General features: G+C 66.2%; 10 protein-coding genes across 10 annotated transcripts; 6 read left to right on the top strand and 4 right to left on the bottom strand.

Annotated features, from left to right (window-relative positions):
- Positions 1-577: 577 nt before the first annotated feature.
- On the bottom strand, positions 578-2,731 carry MSY001_2440 (uncharacterized protein; the record flags this gene model as incomplete). Its single annotated transcript, XM_018884293.1, has 2 exons — positions 578-2,521; positions 2,546-2,731. The coding sequence occupies 2 exons, from the start codon at positions 2,729-2,731 to the stop codon at positions 578-580; spliced, it is 2,130 nt and encodes a 709-aa protein (XP_018740967.1).
- A 376-nt stretch (positions 2,732-3,107) lies between these two features.
- On the top strand, positions 3,108-3,915 carry MSY001_2439 (uncharacterized protein; the record flags this gene model as incomplete). The annotated part of the gene is made up of 2 exons (XM_018884292.1): positions 3,108-3,619; positions 3,708-3,915. 2 exons carry the CDS (start codon positions 3,108-3,110, stop codon positions 3,913-3,915), a joined length of 720 nt encoding a protein of 239 aa, XP_018740966.1.
- A 912-nt stretch (positions 3,916-4,827) lies between these two features.
- MSY001_2438 (uncharacterized protein) lies at positions 4,828-7,125 on the top strand (the record flags this gene model as incomplete). Its single annotated transcript, XM_018884291.1, has 1 exon — positions 4,828-7,125. The coding sequence occupies one exon, from the start codon at positions 4,828-4,830 to the stop codon at positions 7,123-7,125; it is 2,298 nt and encodes a 765-aa protein (XP_018740965.1).
- Positions 7,126-7,251: 126 nt separating this feature from the next.
- On the top strand, positions 7,252-8,604 carry MSY001_2437 (uncharacterized protein; the record flags this gene model as incomplete). The annotated part of the gene is made up of 1 exon (XM_018884290.1): positions 7,252-8,604. The coding sequence occupies one exon, from the start codon at positions 7,252-7,254 to the stop codon at positions 8,602-8,604; it is 1,353 nt and encodes a 450-aa protein (XP_018740964.1).
- Positions 8,605-8,776: 172 nt separating this feature from the next.
- MSY001_2436 (uncharacterized protein) lies at positions 8,777-11,722 on the top strand (the record flags this gene model as incomplete). Its single annotated transcript, XM_018884289.1, has 1 exon — positions 8,777-11,722. The coding sequence occupies one exon, from the start codon at positions 8,777-8,779 to the stop codon at positions 11,720-11,722; it is 2,946 nt and encodes a 981-aa protein (XP_018740963.1).
- A 992-nt stretch (positions 11,723-12,714) lies between these two features.
- MSY001_2435 (uncharacterized protein) lies at positions 12,715-15,511 on the top strand (the record flags this gene model as incomplete). Its single annotated transcript, XM_018884288.1, has 2 exons — positions 12,715-14,172; positions 14,255-15,511. The coding sequence occupies 2 exons, from the start codon at positions 12,715-12,717 to the stop codon at positions 15,509-15,511; spliced, it is 2,715 nt and encodes a 904-aa protein (XP_018740962.1).
- A 49-nt stretch (positions 15,512-15,560) lies between these two features.
- On the bottom strand, positions 15,561-16,897 carry MSY001_2434 (uncharacterized protein; the record flags this gene model as incomplete). The annotated part of the gene is made up of 2 exons (XM_018884286.1): positions 15,561-15,604; positions 15,634-16,897. The coding sequence occupies 2 exons, from the start codon at positions 16,895-16,897 to the stop codon at positions 15,561-15,563; spliced, it is 1,308 nt and encodes a 435-aa protein (XP_018740961.1).
- Positions 16,898-17,118: 221 nt separating this feature from the next.
- On the bottom strand, positions 17,119-18,555 carry MSY001_2433 (uncharacterized protein; the record flags this gene model as incomplete). The annotated part of the gene is made up of 1 exon (XM_018884285.1): positions 17,119-18,555. One exon carries the CDS (start codon positions 18,553-18,555, stop codon positions 17,119-17,121), a length of 1,437 nt encoding a protein of 478 aa, XP_018740960.1.
- A 171-nt stretch (positions 18,556-18,726) lies between these two features.
- On the top strand, positions 18,727-20,658 carry MSY001_2432 (uncharacterized protein; the record flags this gene model as incomplete). The annotated part of the gene is made up of 1 exon (XM_018884284.1): positions 18,727-20,658. One exon carries the CDS (start codon positions 18,727-18,729, stop codon positions 20,656-20,658), a length of 1,932 nt encoding a protein of 643 aa, XP_018740959.1.
- A 34-nt stretch (positions 20,659-20,692) lies between these two features.
- On the bottom strand, positions 20,693-21,337 carry MSY001_2431 (uncharacterized protein; the record flags this gene model as incomplete). The annotated part of the gene is made up of 1 exon (XM_018884283.1): positions 20,693-21,337. The coding sequence occupies one exon, from the start codon at positions 21,335-21,337 to the stop codon at positions 20,693-20,695; it is 645 nt and encodes a 214-aa protein (XP_018740958.1).
- Positions 21,338-21,507: the final 170 nt, after the last annotated feature.

The following is a 21,507-nucleotide window of genomic DNA, read 5'->3' as shown; positions in this document are numbered from 1 at the left end:
CGCTGACATGACGCAGCGCATGCGCCAGGACGAGGCCCACGCACCCGGTGCCCGCGCACAGGTCGACGATGTGCATGGGGCGCGGCACGCGGCGCAAACTCGCCTCGAGCTGGGCAGCGACGCGCAGCGCCCACGACTCCGTTTCCGGCCGAGGAATGAGCACGGGCGCGCGCACCTGCACGTCAATAGGCCCAAACGGCTGTGTGCCCAGCACATAGGCGATCGGCTCGTCGCGAGCGAGGCGCGCGAGCATATCGGCGACCTGCTGCGTCGCGCGCGGCGGAAGAGCGGCGTGCGCAGGGACGCGGTGCTGCCGCCGCACATCGTCCAGGACCCAGCGCGCCTCGTTCCAGCACGCATGCGCCTCGCGCCCCGCCTCGCGCAGGGCCCGCGCAACGCCCGCTACAGACGACAACGACGCCCTGGCGCGCGCCAGGCAGGTCGCGTTCATGCGATCCGAGGACCTCCACTTGCCGATGTCTATGGACGCGCTGGCGCTGCCAAAGCGCGGGCGGCCTTGCCGAGCGCCCAGATCGTGAAGCTGAACTTGTAGTTGGGGTACGAGATCGCGCCTGGGTCAGTATGGTACACGCACAGTTGCTGTGTCAGCGCCACATACGTACTGGTTGAAGATGCCCTCGATCTGTTCCTGGGCCCACGAGCCATCCGGGCGCTGGCGCGCCATGATCAGGGCGACGGCGCGCTCGATCGGCGCCCGATCGGGGTACCGGGCGTGCAGCAGGGCAATGACGGCCCACGCCGTCTGCACGACCTGCGACGGCGACTGGACGTACTCGTGCGTCTCGCACGACTTGTAGCTCTCGCCCCAGCCGCCGTCGTCGCGCTGCTTGGCGAGGAGGAAGGCACAGGCGCGGCGCACCGGCTCGCTGTTCGCGTACGTGAGCCCCGCGTGCTGGAGACTCTCGAGTGCAAACATGGCCGCATACGTGAAGCAAATGGCCCACGAGCCGTACCACGAGCCATCGGGGCGCTGTGCGCCGAGGATGTACTGCACAGCGCGCTCCACGACAGCGTCAATGTCTGCGCTGCGGTAGCTGTCGTACTTTTGGAACATGCGCAGGCCTGACACGACCGACGTCGTGCACTCGGGGTAGGCGTACTCGACCATGATGTTGCCAAATACCTCGGCGGGATTGAGCCACTCGGTGAGCGCAGGCCCATTGATCGTCTCGTACGAGGCGTAGCCGCCGTTCGCGTTCTGCATCGTGAGCAGCAGGTCGATCGTGTCGTGCAGGCGACGCGCGTCGACGGGGCGCCCAAAGTTCGCGCCGCTTGCCTCCTGGAGCATCAGCACGCCCTTGAGGCCCTCGGCGGTACAGTCGCTCACGGTGTAGCCCTGCTCGCGCGTGCTGAAGGGCCACGCGCCCTTGGTCGCGAAGCGGTACGCGGAGCGGTAGAAGCGCGGGTTCTCGCGGATCTGGCACGCGTCGAGCCACTGCAGGAGGTGCGCGCCCACGTCGTGGAACGCAGGGTCGCGCGAGAGGCCCGACTCACAGAGGGCCTGTGCCATGAACGACGTGTCCCACAGCTGGCTGCCGTTCGTGCCCGTCATCATAAGGCCCTCGCGGCTCATCCACGCAAAGTCCTTGAGCTTCTCGCGGTGCAGGGCCATGGCCTCGCTGTCCGGCCCATCGACGAGCCAGCGCACAATCATGTTGAGCATTTTGTTCACGGGCCCCAGGCACTGGTGGCTTGTGTTGATGTCCTCCTTGACAATGAGCTCGTACGCGCGCTGCATGCCGGCGCGGCGCAGCCACGGCACATGCACGCGCTCGTAGTGCCCCAGCACGTAGAACAGCGCGTCGACGGTGCGGGTGTGGGGCGCATAGAGATCCGCCTGGGCCACATGGTTCCGCTGCGCAGGCCACTTGATCTGCGCGTACGGCTCCGTGTACAGCTCGGTGCGCAGCGCAGCGACCAGCGGATCGAGGGGCGCTGCAAAGCGCCGCGCGTACAGGTAGCCCATCGGCAGGTACACCATGCGTGTGTGGACCCACCAGCGCCACGGGTGGATGGGCACCCAGTCGGGGAGGAGCCACAGCTCCGGCGGGATGGGATGGAGGCCGTCCCAGTCGTACACGTTGAGCACCGCGAGCCACAGCTTGCCCCAGCTGGGAATGGCCGTTGCACCGCCGAGGCGGTGCAGCGTCGCGCGCGCTTGCACCATCATGGGGTGCGTCGCCGGCACGCCCACGAGGCGCAGGACCGTGTAGTTGAGCGCGGTGCCAAACACGGTCGAGTGGCCCTCGATGTGGATACCCCAGCCGCCGTCGACGGGGTGGCGCCGGTTCCACAGGTAGCGCGCAATCTCGATGCGCCACGGCTCGGGGATGGGCGTCTGCGTCACATACATGCCGATCACCAGGCCGGGGAGGAGGAACATGGGGCCGCCGTACTCGCCCGCAAAGTGTCCGTCGCTCGACTGCAGGTGCCGGTAGAACTCTAGGCCATGGCGTGCGGCCTCCATGGGCGTCGCAGCGCGCGGGAGCGTCGGCACGTCCTAGCGTGAGAGCAGCGCACGTACCATGTCGAGGCCGAGCCAGTACTTGTCCTCCTGTGTCTGGGGCCATGCATCGACCTCCTCGTCGGTCTCCAGGTAGTGCCACACATGGCGTCCTCCGTCCGAGACGCGCAGGCGCCAGCGGCGCAGATCCGTCGTGCCGAGCGGCGGCGCGTCGCTCATGTCGGTCAAGTGGCGGCGCTGCTGCATCACGCCACGACTCCACCTCCCACGTGGTTGCTGTCGACCGCCCACACCGCGCCCCATGGTACGTGCGACGCGCTAACGTGAGTCTGCGCTCTTCCACTTTCAGTCGCTGCTGCTCGTGGTCCTCCTGCTCATCTGTACGTGCACGTACGTGCGTGCGGCGGCGCCGGCGCTCGTGGACCGAAACAAGAAGGGGTACGTCACGCACCGCTCACGCAGTGTCTTTGGCGTGTTCTTCAAGGCAGCACGCATAGGTACGCTGGCATGCTTACCCAGGCGAACGACTGTCGCCCTACTGCTCTATAGCGTGCCTGATCATGGCCATCTACATCCTCACGTAGCTGCCCTTGTGGAGGACGCCACGCGTCGGTCCGCGATCATGTCGCAGGACCATCCGCTGCACCAGGCGTGCCTCGATGGGCACCTGAGTCGCGTGCAGGAGCTCCTGCATACGGACGAGGGGCGTGCGAGCCTCACACGCGCAGATGCAGACGGCCGCCAGCCGCTCCATTGGGCTGTGACGAGCGACGAGAAGCGCGAGATTGTCGATGCGCTGCTGGGCGCGGGCGACGTGGACGTCAATGCGCCGGATGCAAGCGGATGGACGCCCCTGATGATCGCGTCGTCGTCGGGGGCGCGCCGCATCGTGCAGACGCTGCTCCAGCGGTACGTATCGTGCGCTGACGCCAGGGGCGCGGATGTGCATGCTGGCAACCACAAGCACATTACTGCGCTGCACTATGCGAGCAGCAAGAACCACGCAGATATTGTGCGTGAGCTCCTGGAGCATGGCGCGGACGTGAATGCGCTCGATGGCGCCAAGCAGCGGCCCATGTACGTCGGCGCCACTCACCCAGCCACCGCGCCGCTTCGGCTGGCCATGACGCGATTGTGCGCCTCCTGCTGCGCCCGCCGCCGCGCCTCGATGGGCAGGCGCATGCAAAGACGCGTGTCAAGTACGTCGAATGTACTCACGCAGCCCTGCCGACCGTCTCGGCAACACGCCGCTGCACCTCGCGATCGACTCGGCGCACGCGCAGACCGCGGCGGTCCTGATCGATGTAGGCGGTGCGGACCGCCAGCGCCCCAACGCCGACGGCGTGCTGCCTGAGGAGATGGACGGTGTGGGCGGTCTCGAGCAGAAGCGCGTGCGCGAGTTTCTCGCGCAGTCGTTTGGACCGCTCTAGTTGGTATCTAGCTAAAAGAGGCGGCGGGGACGCCCCAGGCCCGGCGCCCCGCTCGAGAGGCCTGGCGGGTAGTGCCCTGGGCGTTCCTGTGCGAGCTTGTAGCGCCGGTACGCCTCGTACAGATGCACGGGCTGGATGGGGCCGCTCTCGCGGCGCTCGCGCTGCACGGCGCGTGCCTGCTCGACCATCTCGCCGACAAACACTTTGCCGACACCGCTGGCCGCCATGACGATATGCTGGTTCACGGACTGCGACAGCACATGATTCACGAGCTGCGGTGAGTGTCGTGCCGTACCTTGCGCACACTGCCCTTGTTCAGCGTGCCGCGGCGCGATGCCATGTGCCGCTCGAGCTGCTCCTCGTCCATGAGGTGCGAGAGAAGACTGTGTGAGCCATGCGACGTACCCCATGTTCCGCTGCTGCGTGGCATAGATGGTCTGCTGCCGCGTAAACTCGTCCTCGGCGAGCGCATCGCCCTCGGCGCCCTCAGACTCGGCGTCATCGTCGTCCTGCTCACTCGCATCGTCCTTGCGGGTGTCCGCGTCGGTGTCTACGCGCGAGACGGAGCGGCGCAGTGCGTCGGCACTCGGCGCTCGCGCCGAGCCAGACCGCTCGCGCGTGCTGCCCCGCGCAGCGTCGCCCTTGCGCTTCTTGCTCTTTTTCTGTGTGTTCCAATCGACGAGCTCGTCGTCGACCTCGTCCAGCACATCGTCCGCGCCACCCGGTCCGGGGCTCGCAGGCGCGGACGCCAGGTCCGCCGGCGCCGCGTCCGACTTGCGAGCGCGCTTCTTGGTGCCCGCCGCGTCGTCCATCGTCGACGCGTCGCAAGCGGCGGGGCGGGGCGGGGCTGGCATCACGTGCAAAAGGGCCCTTTTGCGCCCGCGGCGGAGCGCTGCGCTCCGTATTGCCACGATGAGCACCGTCCTATCGCACCCCCTCATTGTCGACGGCTGGTTCCACGAGGTGAGCCGCCAGTGGCCCGGCCAGGCCATGAGCCTCAAGGTGCGCCGCATCCTGCACACCGAGCAGAGCCAGTTCCAGGACGTGCTCGTGTTTGAGAGCGAGACGTACGGCAACGTGCTGGTGCTCGACGGTGCGATCCAGTGCACGGAGCGCGACGAGTTCTCGTACCAGGAGATGATTGCGCACCTCCCGATCAACTCGCACCCGAACCCGCGCCGTGTGCTTGTGATCGGCGGCGGCGACGGCGGTGTGCTGCGTGAGATCGTGAAGCACGACAGCGTGGAAGAGGCCGTGCTGTGCGACATTGACGAGGCGGTGCCGCGCGTCTCCAAGACGTACCTGCCCAAGATGGCCGAGGGCCTCGACCACCCCAAGTCGACGGTGATCATCGGCGATGGCTTTGCGTTCCTCAAGGACCCCAAGAACAAGGGCGCCTTTGACGTGATCATCACCGACTCGTCGGACCCCGACGGCCCCGCGGAGGTGCTCTTCCAAAAGTCGTACTTTGAGCTGCTGCGCGAGGCCCTGCGCCCCGGCGGCCACATCTCGACGCAGGCCGAGAGCGTGTGGCTGCACCTCGGCCTCATCCGCCAGCTCACGCAGTCGACGCGCGAGCTGTTCCCGGTCGCAGACTATGCGTACACGCTGATCCCCACCTACCCCTGCGGCCAGATCGGGTTTGTCGTGTGCTCGCTGGACGCGCAGCGCAACGTGCGTGAGCCGCTGCGCACCGTGCCGAACTGCCGCTACTACAACAACGACATCCACCGCGCCGCGTTCGTGCTGCCCGAGTTTGCGCACCGCGTCGTGGCGCGCGGCGAGCCTGCGCCGGGCCCCGTCGTGGCCACCGGCACCGGGGAGTCGGTGCATGCGCGCGAGCCGAAGAAGGTGCTTGTGCTGGGCTCGGGCTACGTCGCTGGTCCCGCCGTCGAGTACCTGCTGCGCACGCCCGAGTACAGTGTGACGATCGGCTCGTCGCGCAACGCGACCAAGCTGGGCGAGAAGTTCCCGCGCGCGCAGACGATGCAGGTCGACGTGAGGGACCCGGCCTCGCTGAGCCAGGCGGTGCAGCAGCACGACCTGGTCATCTCGCTGGTCCCGTACATCTACCATGTGAATGTGATCAAGGCCGCGTGCGAGCACAAGAAGGATGTCGTCACGACCTCGTACGTGTCTGACGCGATCCGCGCGCTGGAGCCGGAGATCAAGGCGGCGGGCATCACCGTGTTCAACGAGATTGGTCTGGACCCGGGTCTGGACCACCTGTACGCGGTCAAGGCGATCAAGGAGATCCACGACGCGGGCGGCCAGGTCAAGTCGTTCCTGTCGTACTGTGGTGGCCTGCCGGCGCCTGAGGCCGCGACGAACCCCCTGGGCTACAAGTTCTCATGGTCGTCGCGTGGTGTGCTGCTGGCGCTGCGCAACACGGCCCAGTTCATCCAGGACAACGAGATGAAGAGCGTGAGTGGCCTGGACCTGATGGCGTCGGCCAAGCCGTACTACATTATGCCCTCGTTTGCGTTTGTCGCGTACCCTAACCGCGACTCGACGCCGTTCCGCAAGTGGTACGGCATCCCCGAGGCGGAGGAGTGCATTCGCGGCACGCTGCGCTACCAGGGCTTCCCCGAGTTTGTGCTCGCGCTTGTGCGCCTCGGCTTCCTCGACGAGACGGCGCAGTCGTGGCTCGCGACGCCCGGCCTTACGTGGGCGCAGCTGACGGCGCGTCTGGTCGGCACGGAGAAGACGGACGAGGCGTCCCTGGTCGCGGCCGTGCTCGCGCGCTGCGCATTCAAGGACGACGACGAGGCGGACCGTGTGCTGCGCGGCCTGCGCTGGCTCGGCCTGTTCAGCGCGGCGCCCGTGGAAGTGGGCGGCCTGCCTGAGCAGCGCGCGAACGGCGAGGGCAACCTCCTGGACACGCTGTGCGTGAACCTGGAGGGCAAGTGTGCGTACGGCCCGAGCGAGCGCGACATGGTCATGCTGCAGCACAAGTTCCGCATCCTGACCAAGGACGGCGAGACGAAGACGCTCACCTCGACGCTGCTCGACTATGGTGCGCCGAACGGCTGGACGTCGATGGCGAAGCTGGTGGGTCTGCCGTGCGCGGTGACGACCAAGCTGCTACTCGAGGGCCACCCGGCCATCAAGAAGGTCGGCATCGTCGCGCCGTACTCGTTCGACACGACCGAGCCGATCCGCCTCGAGCTCGTCAAGGAGGGCATTGCGCTCACCGAGGCCTACGTGTAGCGAACATAGACACGTGATCTACGCGTGGACGCGTGGCGATGGAGGCGTGTGTGGTGCGCGTCAGCCCGGGTGGGCGCGGAACCGGCGCTTGTCCCTCGTCCGCGATCGACTCGTGAACGGTGAATCATGCGTGAGATTGTGCATCTGCAGACCGGCCAGTGCGGTAACCAGGTCGGTACCAAGTTCTGGGAGGTGCTCTCTGACGAGCATGGCATCGATGGAAGCGGTAACTATGTGGGCACGTCGCCGCTGCAGCTGGAGCGGATCAACGTGTACTACAACGAGGCTGCGGACAACAAGTACGTGCCGCGCGCGGTGCTCGTGGATCTGGAGCCTGGCACAATGGACTCGATCCGCTCGAGCGCGCTCGGCAGCCTGTTCCGCCCCGACAACTTTGTGTTTGGCCAGAGCGGCGCGGGCAACAACTGGGCCAAGGGCCACTACACCGAGGGCGCTGAGCTTGTCGACTCGGTCATGGACGTCGTCCGCAAGGAGGCAGAGAACTGTGACATGCTGCAGGGCTTCCAGATCACACACTCGCTGGGTGGCGGCACGGGTGCGGGTATGGGCACGCTGCTCATTTCCAAGATCCGCGAGGAGTACCCTGACCGCATGATGGCGACGTTCTCGGTGATGCCGTCGCCCAAGGTGTCGGACACGGTCGTGGAGCCATACAACGCCACGCTCTCGGTGCACCAGCTCGTGGAGAACTCGGACGAGACGTTCTGTATCGACAACGAGGCTCTGTACGACATTTGCTTCCGCACGCTGAAGCTCAAGACACCCAACTACGATGACCTGAACCAGCTCGTGTCGCTCGTCATGTCCGGTATCACGACGTGCCTGCGCTTCCCCGGCCAGCTGAACTCGGACCTGCGCAAGCTCGCGGTGAACATGGTGCCGTTCCCCCGCCTGCACTTTTTCATGGTCGGCTTTGCGCCGCTCACCGCCCAGGGCAGCCAGCAGTACCGCGCGGTCACGGTGCCGGAGCTCACCTCGCAGATGTTTGATGCGAAGAACATGATGGCCGCGTCGGACCCCCGCATGGGTCGCTACCTCACTGTGGCGGCGTACTTCCGCGGCAAGCTCTCTATGAAGGAGGTCGAGGAGCAGATGCAGGCCGTGCAGACCAAGAACTCGTCGTACTTCGTCGAGTGGATCCCGAACAATGTGCAGACCGCGCACTGTGACATCGCGCCGCGCGGCCTGAAGATGTCCGTCACCTTCATCGGCAACAACACGGCGATCCAGGAGCTGTTCAAGCGTGTGTCGCACCAGTTCCAGGCCATGTTCCGCCGCAAGGCTTTCCTCCACTGGTACACCGGCGAGGGTATGGACGAGATGGAGTTTACCGAGGCCGAGTCGAACCTGGCCGACCTCATCAGCGAATACCAGCAGTACCAGGAGGCCACCGCCGACGACGACCTCGAGGAGTACGACGGGTACGAGGGCGAGGAAGTGTACGAGGACGAAATGTAAGGCCTGGCCCTGTAGCGTATAGTTTGATTGGTTGCTGGCCGACTGTGTCGAGCCGCCTGGTCCTGACCCCCACATCGCGCCGACCGCCTGCCGAGACTTCCATCACGTGGAGGCCGCCACGGCACGGGCCGACCGCCGGCGCCTGCGCTCCACACGTCGAGGCCGTCTCCGGATGTTCAAGGCCAACAAAGGGCCCCACTATGCCCGCGAGCTGCACAATGCACGCCTCCGTGGTCTCGCGTTCTGGCACACGGACCCTGCACACGAAGCACCGGCCGATCGCGACGCTGGGCCCCAGGGACCCGGCGGCGCCTCCGCGGACGCCTTTCATACCCTGCTTCGCAAGTTCAGCAAGCACAACCCCCAGTCGCTCACGACCGCGCGCATCGCGACTATCGAGCACGACATGCAGCGCTACATGTCCACCTTTCTCCGTGCACAGGGCTTCCGCGATGCATCGCACGCCAACGACGGCCCCAGCGGCGCCGCCCTGCCCCCCGTCATGGACGCGAGCGACGCGTCCGCGAAGCAGGTGCAGGACCTCGTCGCCGAGCTGCAGTCGCTCGCGCGCGCCACGGCCGGCGATTCGTACGATGCCACGGCGTGCGTGGCACTCTCGGCCTTGGGCCTCTTCCTGCTAGGTCGCGATGAGGAGGTGACGCAGCTTGTCACGCAGACACACCTCCTGCAGATGGACCCCAGCGCCGGCACCCCGGCCACTGAGCACCACGTCGCGCTCGCGATGATGGGCGCCGTCCTGCACGGCATGGCGCAGGAGCGCTCCCGCGCCGACCTGAGCGGGGCGCTCCAGGCGTACAGCTACGCCATCCGCCTGCACGAGCGCATGCGCAGCGGCGCAGCGGTCGCACGCACCATGCCCTTTGTCGATGAGATGGAGCGCTGGGCCGAGACGGCGCTGTACCGCTCAGCGCTCCTCACGCTGCGCCTGCGCGGCACCGAAGCCGGTGTCGAGGCCCTGCGTGTGTACCAGGCGCACGAGACGCGCTGGCCCTCCTGGTTCTGCCTGACGCAGCGCAACGTGCTGCGCTCGCTGCATGCCGATCTGCTCAACCAGCAGCGCGGCTCGGTCGGCGCGCTGGCGCCGGGCACCGTGCGTGCCCCTGATGCGACGGGCCCCCGCACGACCTCGACACGCCGCCCCCACGGCGCGGCGGCCCTCGGTGCTGCACCGCCGTCCTGGTCAGCCGAGTATGCCAAGCTCAAGACAAGTGCAGCACAGCTCCTGCAGTCGACGCCGTCGTTTCCCCACGCAAACGAGTCTAATGCGCAGGCGGAGCGCCTCGCTGAGCAGCTTGTCGAGAGCTGGCGCCTGGACGGCGCGCACGATGTGCAGGGTGCGGACGACGTCGTGCAGCTGTTGTATGGCTTCACACGCATCACGTTCCGCTCTATGACGGTCCTGCGCCTCCTCGTGCACATGCTCGTCGCCGCCGAGGCGTACGCGGAGGCGGGCGCCCTCGTGGACAAGTACCGCTCGCTCGTCGACACCACGTGGGAGGCGAGCGGCCGTCCCGCGCAGCGCGACACGTCGGCTTTGCGGGCCGTGGACGGGCCGCTCGAGTACATTGACACGCTCCTGCTCGGTGCGATGGTGCATCTGCGGTACCTGCGCCAGCCCAAGGACGCACTCTCACTCACAGAAGCCTTGCTCGCGCTCGTGCAGGACGCGCACGCTGCGGTGCCGTCTACGGTGGCCGCGCGTGTGTGGCGTGTGGGTGCCGAGGTGCGGGCATCGCTGGTGCCGGCGGCGCTGCCAGCGGAGCGCTCGGCGTACCTGGTCGAGGCGCAGCAGGCGCTCGAGGAGGCCGTGTCGCTCGATGACCAGGCGGCCGAGTCGTTCTGGGCGCTCGGCTATGTGCATGCACTCGCGCGCCATGTGGATGCGGCCACGGCCGCGGTGCGCCGGGCGATTGAACTGGAGCCTGCATGGATCGAGGCGTGGCACCTGCTTGTGCTGCTCCTCACGGCACAGAAGGACTTTGCCGGAGCGCGGCGCCTCGCGGCCGAGGCACTCTCGCGCATCGAGGCGGACGATGAGGCGGACATGCTGCCCGCCGGCGAGGCGCCGCGGCCGTCGACGTCCTTACGAACGCGGCTGGTGTCGCTGGACTACGAGCCGACGCCGTTCGAGCGGGCCTGCACCTATGTGCGCCTGCTCATGACGCACAACACGCTCGTTGAGCTGACCGAGGGCGTGCCGAGCGCGCTCGAGGACCAGCGCGACCTCTTTACGGCATACCAGGTGCATGTGGCGCCTCTGTCCACCACGCGCATGGCCCCGAGCGACATGACGGCGCAGGCGCCCGAGTTCGTGCAGCCGCCCGCCGCGGCGCTCGCCGCGTCGCCGGCCGAGGCGCGCCTCGCGTTCCGTGTGCGTGTGGCTACGCGCCTCCTACAGAGCCTCTGGCTTCAGAGTGCCGCCACGTTCCGCCGCGGCGACGACCTCGTGCAGGCGCGCAGCGCCATCGCCGAGGCCGAGCAGCTCGACACGCGCTGGGCGGACGTGTGGGTCCAGCTGGCGCTGTGGTGCCGCGCCGCGGCGCCGCCGGTGGAGTCGGCTATCACGTGCCTCTACAAGGCGCTCGCGTGTGAAACGGACCATGTCGCTGCGAGTGTGCACCTGGCGCGTGTGCTGCTGGACGCGTCCGAGGAGCTCCCGCTGCGTGCGTCGCATGCCGGCACCCTGTCGGCCGTGGCAGCGGCGCCGGAGAATGCAAACGCGCTGATGGAGCTCGCGCTCGTCGACGCGCAAGGGCCAGTGAGCATGGCGAGTGCCGAGGCGCGTGCACGTGCGAGTGCGAGTCGCTCGCTCGGCTCTGCCGACATGCCGCTCGCGCTGCCGGACGTGTCGCCGGCGTTCCAGTGGCGCACGGACGAGGCGCTATCGACCGTGGGCCTCGCGGAAGGCCTGCTGCGCACCGCGACGCTTGGCCACGGGTGGGACGTGCCGGAGGCGTGGCATGCGCTCGCGCAGCTTGCGCAGCGCACAGGCCGTCCCCAGACTGTGCAACGCCGCACCCTCCTCGAGGCGCTGCGCCTCGAGGCGACGCGCCCCGTGCGCGCTTGGCATGAGACGCAGCGCACAGGACTCCCGTAGTTTTCACGTGACTCAGGTCCCTTGGGCCGGCGCTCGGCTGCGAGAGTCGTCACGCCGTCGCTGCAGCGGGCTGCGTGGCGAGAGCGCATGACGGAGCACGCGGGCGGCAGTGATAGTGGCGGTAGCCGCCACAGCAGCGCTGCAGCAGTGTCGCGGCGCACAGCGCGCCGCGATCACACGCACCACGTCCACTCGCATCACCACTCGCATCACCACCACAAGACGCATGGCACGCACCACCGCAGTGGCAAGGAGCCCAAGATGATCGGGCACTATGTGCTGCACCAGACGCTTGGCTCGGGCACGTTCGGCAAGGTCAAGCTGGCGACGCATGCGCTCACCGGTCACCGCGTCGCGGTCAAGATCATCAACAAGCGCAAGATTTCGTCGATGGACATCGGCGGGCGCATCAAGAAGGAGATCCAGTTCCTGCGCCTGCTGCGCCACCCCCACATCATCAAGCTGTACGAGGTCATCACGACGCCCTCGGACATTATCATGGTCATGGAGTACGCGGCTGGCGAGCTGTTCCAGTACATTGTCGAGCACGGTCGCCTGCCCGAGAGCGAGGCGCGGCGCTTTTTCCAGCAGATCATTGCCGCGACGGACCTGTGCCACAGGCACAAAGTCGCGCACCGTGACCTCAAGCCGGAGAACCTCCTGCTCGACGAGTTCTACAACGTCAAGATTGCCGACTTTGGCCTGTCCAACTTCATGGCCGACGGCGACTTTCTCAAGACGAGCTGCGGGAGCCCGAACTATGCGGCGCCCGAGGTCATCTCCGGCCGCCTGTATTCGGGCCCCGAGGTCGACGTATGGAGCTGTGGCGTGATCCTCTACGTCATGCTGTGTGGTCGCCTGCCGTTCGACGACGACTACGTCCCGTCGCTCTTTACCAAGATCAACAGTACGTGTTCTTTACTCACCCCCCAGAGGGCATCTATACGCTGCCATCGCACCTGTCGTCTGAGACCAAGGAGCTGCTTTCGCGCATGCTCGTCGTTGACCCCGTGAAGCGCATCACGATCCCCGAGATCCGGCAGCTCCCGTGGTTCAACATCGATCTCCCCTCGTACCTGCGGCCGTTCCCCGTCACGCCGAGCGTCGAGGACAAGCAGTTTCAGCTCACTGCCGCGCCTGTCATGGACGACACGCTTAGCAGCCACCCGTTCCTACACGCCCCGTCGACGTCGGCACAGGCTGCGCCTGACCCGGCGATGGTGTCGCCGGATCTCGGCGTCATCGATTCCTACGTGCTCGAGGAGCTCATGGGCAAGGTCGAGGGCCTCTCGCGCGGCCAGGTGCTCGATATGCTGCGCGCCTCCGGTACGAACCAGATCAAAGTCGCGTACCACCTCTGTCAGGACTACCACGAGACGCTCGCCATGGCGACGGGCCTCTTGCGCGAGCTCGAGCTCGGCGACGACGCCCCCTCGAGTGCCACGAGCCTCTCGCAGTCGCCGTCCACGAGCACCGACGGCGGCGACGTCGCGCCCAGCCGGCCGCGCGTGCGCCGTGCGTCGACGCGGCCGTCGCTGCCGACCGTCGGCACCTCTCCCATGCACTACCATGCGCTGATCAAGCGCTCCGGCGCCACAACGGACCTGACGCATACGGACCATACCCCCCGCTCGCGACGGCCGTCGACTGCGTCGCGTAAAGCCATGGACGACGATTTGAAGACGCGCGTGAGCGAGCTGATCGCCTCCGTGGAAGACGAGGCGATCGAGGGCTCAGACCTCGACGACCCTGGCCTGGACGAGAGCGATGTGTCAGACGACGAGACGGATGCGTCGTCGACCATGTCGGACGTCGACGAGGAGTATGCGAGCTTCGATATGGTCGACGACCCGATTCTCGACGACGCCGGCGAGACGCTCACGCTCCAGAACTCGTACATGCGCCGACACGTGCACCTCGCCGTCCTCGAGACCAGTCTGCCCGCCGCGCAGCGCGCCCTATACCCCATGCGCCGCGCGTCGGGCGAGGGCGAAGCGCCGTCCCCCTCTGTGCCGCCGACGCTGGCGCCGGCCGGGGCGGAGAGAGGTAGTGCGCATGGCAAGCCGAGCGGACGGCGTGCGCGCTCGCAGTGGCACTTTGGTATCCGCAGCCGAAGCCACCCGATGGAGATTATGCTGGTGCTCTACCGCACGATGGAGGCGCTCGGCATGGAGTGGTGTCCCAAGACGCCTCTGCCGCCGATTGCGCGCGGACTCGACCAGATGACCACAAACGAGCGGCAGCAGGTGCTGGATGCTCTCAACGAGGACATCTTCTACGCGCAGACCCAGTGCATGCTGTACCACCACAAGATCCGCCTGGACCTGCAGCTGTACAAGGCGGATGCCCACTCCTACCTCGTCGACTTTCGGCATGTAGGCTACGCCCTCGTGCCCACAACCGGCGATGGCACTGCACCCGCGCCCGCGGCAGGCGCACTACAGCGCGATGTGCCGAACCCCTTTCTCTTCTTTGACGCCGTGTTCCGCCTCATCGTCGAGCTGGCGGGGGCCTAATAGGATCACGTGATAGAAACCCCGTCTTTGTCCGGCGCATCCCGCGCTTCACGTCATGTCTTCGTCGCGCGCAGCGTCGGAAGCGCAGCCCCTGTTGCCTTCGGGCCAGGGTGCCTCGAGCAAGACGACTATTGAGTCGTTCAAGTGGCTGCTATTCTCGTCCAAGATCAATGTGTTCCTGGTGTTTGTGCCGCTAGGCCTGCTGGCCGAGTGGCTGCACTGGGGCTCACTCGCCGTGTTTACGCTCAACTTTCTGGCGATTATCCCACTGGCCAAGCTGCTGGGCGATGCGACGGAGCAGGTGTCGCTGCGTCTCGGTTCCACGCTCGGCGGCCTTTTGAACGCCACGTTCGGCAACGCTGTCGAGCTGATTGTCGGTGTGGTCGCTCTGCTGCAAGGCCAGCTGCGCATTGTGCAGATGTCGCTGGCGGGCTCGATCCTGTCGAACCTGCTCCTCGTCCTCGGCTTTAGCTTCTTTGCAGGCGGCCTTTTCCAGCCAGAAAACTCATTCGCGCAAACGGCCGCGCAGGCCTCCGGCTCGATTATGACGCTCGGCTGCTTCACCATGGTCCTCCCGGCTGCCTACTGGGGTGCCCTGCGAGGCGGTGGCGCTAAGGACATGGTCCTGAATGCGTTCAAACGTCCTATGGATGCGGAGCCGGACTTTGACGCGATGGGCGGCATTCTGTTCATTTCGCGCGGCACGGCGGTGATCCTGCTGGCCATCTACATCGGCTACCTCGTCTTCCAGCTGCGTACGCACTCGTTCCTGTACGAGGCCGAAGAGGTGGAGGAGGAGGAGACCGAAGAGATGTCGCCGCGCTCGGCCATTGCGGCGCTGCTGCTTATCACGCTGGTTACCTCGTTCAACGCGGACTACCTTGTCTCGGCGATCGACGATGTGGCGAACAACTACCAAATCTCGAAGGTCTTTATCGGTACGATTCTCCTGCCGATCGTCGGAAATGCCGCGGAGCATGTCACGTCCGTGTTCATGGCTGCGAGGAACAAGATGGAGATTGCGCTCAGCGTCGCGATCGGCTCCTCGGTGCAGATCTGCTTGGGCATGGTGCCTGTGCTGGTTATTGTGGGGTGGATCGTCGGTCAGCCGCTGTCGCTCTACTTCCACGACTTTGAGACCATCACGCTGGTCATCTCGGTCATCCTCGTCAACAGCCTCATCCAGGACGGCAAGAGCAACTACCTCGAGGGCGCCCTGCTCATTGCGCTCTACTCTGTTATTGCCCTCTCGTTCTGGGTGCAGCCCCTTTAGTCGTATATACAACTACATCGCAAACGGATTCGACACCGGCTTGGGCGAATCAAACGCGGTCTGCCCCAGCGCGGCAGCTTGCCCCGTGCGCTGCTGCATCATCGGGTTCAGCCGCATGGCACTGTGGCCCAGTCGCATATCGCCTGTGTTGCCAAACGTATCGATACCGTCACCGGACGCCAGAAGACGATCCAGCTCGGCGTGCTTATCGCTCAGCTTGACGCGCGGCGGGCCACGGGGCATAGGGGCCGGCTCCGGCTCCTCGGGGCCATCGAGGTTGATCAGGGTATCGGTCGGCGCGGGTGCGGGCGCAGGTGCAGGCGCAGGCGTAGGCGCGGGCATGGGCGCTGGCTCAGGTGCCGCGGCCGGTGTTGGCGCGCTCGCCTGCAGCCACGGGTTGTTCGAGCCGAAGCTCGTCGGCTGCGGTACGAGCGGCTGCGGCTGCTGCGTCATCATGTACTGGTACTGCTGCGCGGCTTGCTGCAGTGCCATCTGCCGCTGGTACTCCTGCTGCTGCAGGTACTGCTGCTGCAGCATTTCTTGCTGCTGCATCTGCGCCTGGAAAAAGGGGTTGAAGCCTGTCGCCTGCACCGGGAGGAAAGACGTGTACTGCGGCTGGAGCGCACCGTACGCCGGCTCGGACTCCTGGTCCAGGTTGATCAGATTGTCCTTCTTTTTGCGCTTCTCCTCCTCCTCGCGCGAAAGGGCCAGTGCGCGCTCCATATCCGCGTCGTGCTGTGCGTTGCGGCGCCGACGCTCGTCCTCCTCTGCTGCCATACGGCGCGACTCTTCGAGCGCTTGCTCGAGCTCGCGGTCCTCGGCGGTCTGCCGGCTCTGCTGCTGCTGCCGGCGGCGGCGCCCGGCCTCGTCGGAAAAGTCGTCGGGATCGCCCTGCGTCTCAGAATCATAGCGCTGGCGCCGCCGCTGGCGCATTTTGGCCTCATCCAGAAGCAGCGCCGTAATGTCCTTGGCTTTTTGGCGCACATTGATGCCCTGGTCAACGCTCGCATCGTCAATGTACTGAAACTCCTTGAGCGTCTTGACAATGTAGATGTTGTCGTGGAAGTAGTTCCACACACTCTCGCTGCCCGCGTGCAGCAGGTAGTCGAGCACTGATAAGGCCTTGAAGACGTGGCGCCAGTTTTTGCCCTTGTCATTTAGGCGCTTGTCGAGAATCTCCATCATCTCGATAAAGTCCGTCCTGCGGTCAGTGGCTAGCACATACGGATTGTGGCTCAGCTGGGCAAGCTCGGCCATCTGCGTCCCGCTCGGGCCCCAAGGATCGTTCGACGTTGCATCACGCACTTTGATCTGTGTGTCCGTGTATCCCTTCAAATAGTTCTTTCCCACACGGACAGCCGACTTGGACAGGTTCTGCAGCGACATGGCAGCCAGCAGCGCCGATGTGTCGCGGGCAAGGCGCTGTACACGAGTGGAGTCCGCCACGGTCGGGCGGGGCCGAGGGCTATCACGTGATATGACCCGAGCAGGCAGCAGGTCCGATCTCGTCGTTGTACTTTACATGCGAGCCGCGCCGGCGGCTCCCTATCTAGCATGGTTCCCGTGCGAATGTGCGCCGTTCACCGGCGCCGTCGCTAGTTAGGCAGTTACGCAGAGACTTGCGCCTTTTCTGGAGACGCACCGTCCGTGTCCTGCGTATGGCGCATTTCCCACGGACGCTCGCCCATCTCGAGATCCACGGGCTGGTGCGCCTCCCGGTGGGCGTAGTGGGGGATCGCATACGCCTCCTCGCCGACCTGAGCAATGTCGGTGCCGATCAGCTCGTCTTTCTCGTCCACGCGGAAGTGGCAGAAAGGAATATGATCAATCAGGAACAGGAGCACGAATGACAGGACAAATGACCACCCAAAGCCCGAGGCCGAGTCTGCGAGCTGGTAGCCGAGCTGGATGTAGTGGTGGTTGATCCAGCCGGAGCCGTCTGAGGGATCGCTGCCGTCAAAGCTGGCGACGCGACCATCGGCGAACAGGGCCGTCAGGAGGTTGCCCGTGATACCGCCGATCGCGTGCGCCGCAAAGATATCGAGCGCGTCGTCGTAGCCTAGCAGGTTCTTGAGGCCCGTTGCAAAGTTGCACGCCGTGGCGCCCAGCACGCCAAACACGAGCGCGGACGGCGTGCCGACGTATCCGGACGCGGGCGTAATCGCGACGAGGCCCGAGATGGCGCCGGAGCAGAAGCCCACGGCCGACCACTTCTTCTCAAGGCGGTAGTCCCACAGCATCCACGTGAGGCCACCGACACAGGCCGCGACGTGCGTGACGATGATGGCCTGCGCGGCACGCAGGTTCGCGCCGATGCCTGAGCCGCCGTTGAAGCCGAACCAGCCGAACCAGAGCAGCGTCGTGCCGAGAATCACATGCGGAACATTGTGGGGGCGGTACGCGAGCGCCTCAGTACCATACCCGTGGCGGCGCCCGAGGTATATGGAGATGACCAACGCGGCGGTGCCCGCGCTGATGTGCACGGGCGTGCCGCCCGCAAAGTCGATGCCGCCGAGGCGGTAGCCCCACCCGTTGCTGTTCCATGTCCAGTATGCAAGAGGATTGTACACAATCGTGCACCAGCAGAAGAAGAAAATCAGCACCGGGCCGATACGCGCGCGGTCCGCAAAGGCGCCGCACGCGATCGCCGGCGTAAGCGCGGCAAACATCATCTGGAAGAGGCAGTAGACGAGCTGCGGGAGCTTGTCGCCACCCGTAGACTCATTAATATCGACATTAATAAGGCCAAAGTTGTCCAGGTTGCCGATAAAGCGCCCGCCCGTCTCGCTGAACGAGAGGGAAAAGCCCCAGAAAAACCACTCAAACGACGCCACCGCCGAGACCATCATCGTGAGGATCAGCACAGTGAGCGCGTTCTTGCGCCGCAGCAGACCCGAATAGAAGAAGCCCACGCCAGGGATCATCAGGAACACCAGACCCGACGCCACGAGCACCCACGCAATGTTGCCCAAGTTGTACACCAGTGGCCCATCGTCCGTCGCGATGATCATGTCATTCGACTCCGTCGTATTGAACACCACCATAGCGATTCGCGGACACCGTAGTCGGGATCGTGGTCGCGGTCAGACAGAGGCCGAGACCCGAAATTTTCCTGCGCAAGAGGCCGCGTTCTTGGCTGCATGGTGCAGCTGATAAGCACCGGCCAAGATAACCGTGCAGCAGCCACGTGGAGGCTGCCGCCACGAGCCATAACCATGCCAAGCGCTGATACGGACGCTCGCCCCGCCAAGCGCACGCGCACTGACGCGCCACACCGCCTGGGCGAGCGCGATGTGGGCCTGCTCGAGTATATCCACGCCGACTGGCGGCCGCTGCACGCGATCCTCAAGCAGCGCTACACCGACTTTCTCGTGCACGAAATTGACCTAGGAGGCCACGTCACACGCATCACCTCCCTCGCGCCACCGACCGACCTGTTCGTCCCTGCTGAAGCGGCCCCGGGGCAGTGGGAGGACCTCGCTCCGTACTTTGATGCCGTCGACGCACTCAAGGCGCTCGCAGCCGATGCGGACGCGGCCCCTGTCGACTCGCGCGCGCTGCCCGACAAGGCAGACCGCACGCGCGTGCACCAGCTGATCCGCGAGCTCGCCGGCGCCACGCTCCAGTCAGAGGCGGCAACGCTTGGCGATGGCACGCCCGCGATCCGCGTCGCGCGCCGCTCCGCGGACGCCCGCGCCCGTCCCCGCGACGACCCGCGCTCCGAGGCGGTGGCGGCCCCGCCGTACATTCACTTTACGCTCCAGAAGACGAATCGCGACAGCCAGGAAGCACTCCAGTGGCTCGCGCGCTTCCTCAAGCTCGACAGCCGCGGGCGTGCGAGTGCGGCGAACCAGCTCAGCGTCGCTGGCACCAAGGACAAGCGCGCTGTAACGGTGCAGCGCGTCGCGCTGCAGCGCGGGCGGCGCACGGCGATGGACGTGTGGAACATGATCAACCACATTGGCCAGCCCGTCTCGAGCGCGCCTGGCGAGACAAGACGGCGCACACGCGAGCTTGCGCTCACGACGCGCGCAGAGCGGGGCCTGCGCATCGCGCACCTGGCGTATGCGTCGGCGCCGCTGCAGCTGGGCGACCTGAAGGGCAACCAGTTCACCATTACGCTGCGCGACGTGCGCTGGGCAGACGAGAGCGCCGCGGACGTGCCCTCGCTCACTGCTGCGCTCACGCAGCAGGTGGCGCAAATGGAGGAGCATGGCTTCCTCAACTACTTTGGCATGCAGCGCTTCGGCACGGGGCAGGTATCGACGCACGCCGTCGGCCTCGCGGTGCTTCGCGGCGACTATGCGGAGGCCGTGCGGCTCGTGCTGCAGGCGCCGGCGGACGAAGCGCCGGCGGACGAGGGTGCGCCGCCGGCTGTAGCCGCGGTGCGTGCGGCGCAGGCCGCCGTCGCTGCGCGCGACTACCGCGAGGCATACCGGCTGTACCCCAAGACGTGTGTGGCGGAGCGCGCCGTGCTGGAGAAGATGTGCTCGCCGCACTGGTCGCCGAACGATGCGCTCGGCGCGTTCCAGCATATCCCGCGGTCGCTGCGGCTCATGTATGTGCATGCGTACCAATCGTACCTATGGAACCGGCTTGTGTCGGAGCGCGTGCGGCGGCACGGCGCGCGCGCGCCCGTGGCCGGCGACATGATCGAGAAAGACGGCACGCACCGTGTGCTGACGGCCGAGGACGCAGCGCACGCCTCGATCGAGCAGGTTGTGATGCCGATGCCCGGCGCCGAGGTGCACCTGCCCGAGGGATGGCTCGCGGATCTGTACACGGCTATGCTGCAAGCCGACGGCCTCACGCCGCTCTCGCTCGCGTCGTCGCGGCAGCCCGAGTACCGCCTGAAAGGCGCGTTCCGGCGCATGGTCCAGAAACCGGCAGGGATGACATGCTCGTTCCTGCGGTACGACGATCCCGATGCGCCGCTATGCGCCACGGACGAGGATGCGCTGCTGCACTCCGAGGCGCTACCGGCGGCGTCGGACGCGGCGCCGTACCTGGCGCTGCAGCTCGTGTTCCAACTGCCGCCGTCGTCGTATGCCACGGTGCTACTGCGCGAGCTGCTGCGCACCGACACGAGTGCGCACGCGCACAAGGCCCTGACGAAGCAGGCACAGGATGCGCGCGCAGCGGCTTAGCAGGCACAGGAGCTTTGCGCGCCTTTCGGCGCATTCAGCTCGACGCGCGCGTCGGGCGCGCCGCCGGGGATGCGGTCGCCGGGCCGGCGCACGCCCGGCGCGACCGAGTCCCAGAGCGCCGGCGTCGATACAATCTGCGTAAGTAGGCCGCACGTACCTGGCGCACGAGCTCGGCAAAGGCGTCGTCGACGCCGTGGCCGGCCTTGGCGCTGCACTCGACGAACAGGCAGCCGTGCGCGGCGGCAAAGTCGGCGCCTTGCTCTGACGTGACGACACGCTCGGCGGTGCAGTCGACCTTGTTGCCGACCAGGAGGCGGAGGGGCGGCACGGCGCCCTGGAACGTGTTGAGCTCCTGCAGCCACGACGGCAGGTCGTCAAACGAGCGCGCGTCCGTGACGTCGTATACAAGGATCACGCCCTGTGCTCCGCGGTAGTAGCTACTCGTTAGTGTGCGGTAGCGCTCCTGACCGGCCGTATCCCAGATACTGAGCTTGCACCACTTGCCGTCGACGCACAGACTCTGGATCTTGAAGTCGACGCCGATCGTGGCCGCAGCGTCGTCCTCAACGAATACATCGTCGGTATATCGACGCACAAGCGCCGACTTGCCGACGCCCGACGAGCCGATCAGCAGCACCTTGAGCGTCGGGAGCTCCGCCGTCGTCGCCGGCTCGGCCATCCGTGGACGTTGGTGACAAGTGGAGGTTGTGGCCCGCGTCTTCCTGCGACGATGGGCGGCAGCGACGGACCTTCGCGCGCACAGCTGTCAGCGCGCGCCTACAAGAAACTTGTGTTCCATGCGGCCAAGTACCCTGCGTACACGTGTGTGGGCGTGCTCGTAGGCACTGT

This window comes from Malassezia sympodialis, genomic scaffold, assembly GCF_000349305.1.
Source record: "Malassezia sympodialis ATCC 42132 genomic scaffold, msy_sf_11, whole genome shotgun sequence".
NCBI lineage: Eukaryota > Fungi > Basidiomycota > Malasseziomycetes > Malasseziales > Malasseziaceae > Malassezia > Malassezia sympodialis.
The sequence above is the reverse complement of the archived record's forward strand: the minus strand, read 5'-3'. Positions and strand labels throughout refer to the sequence as shown.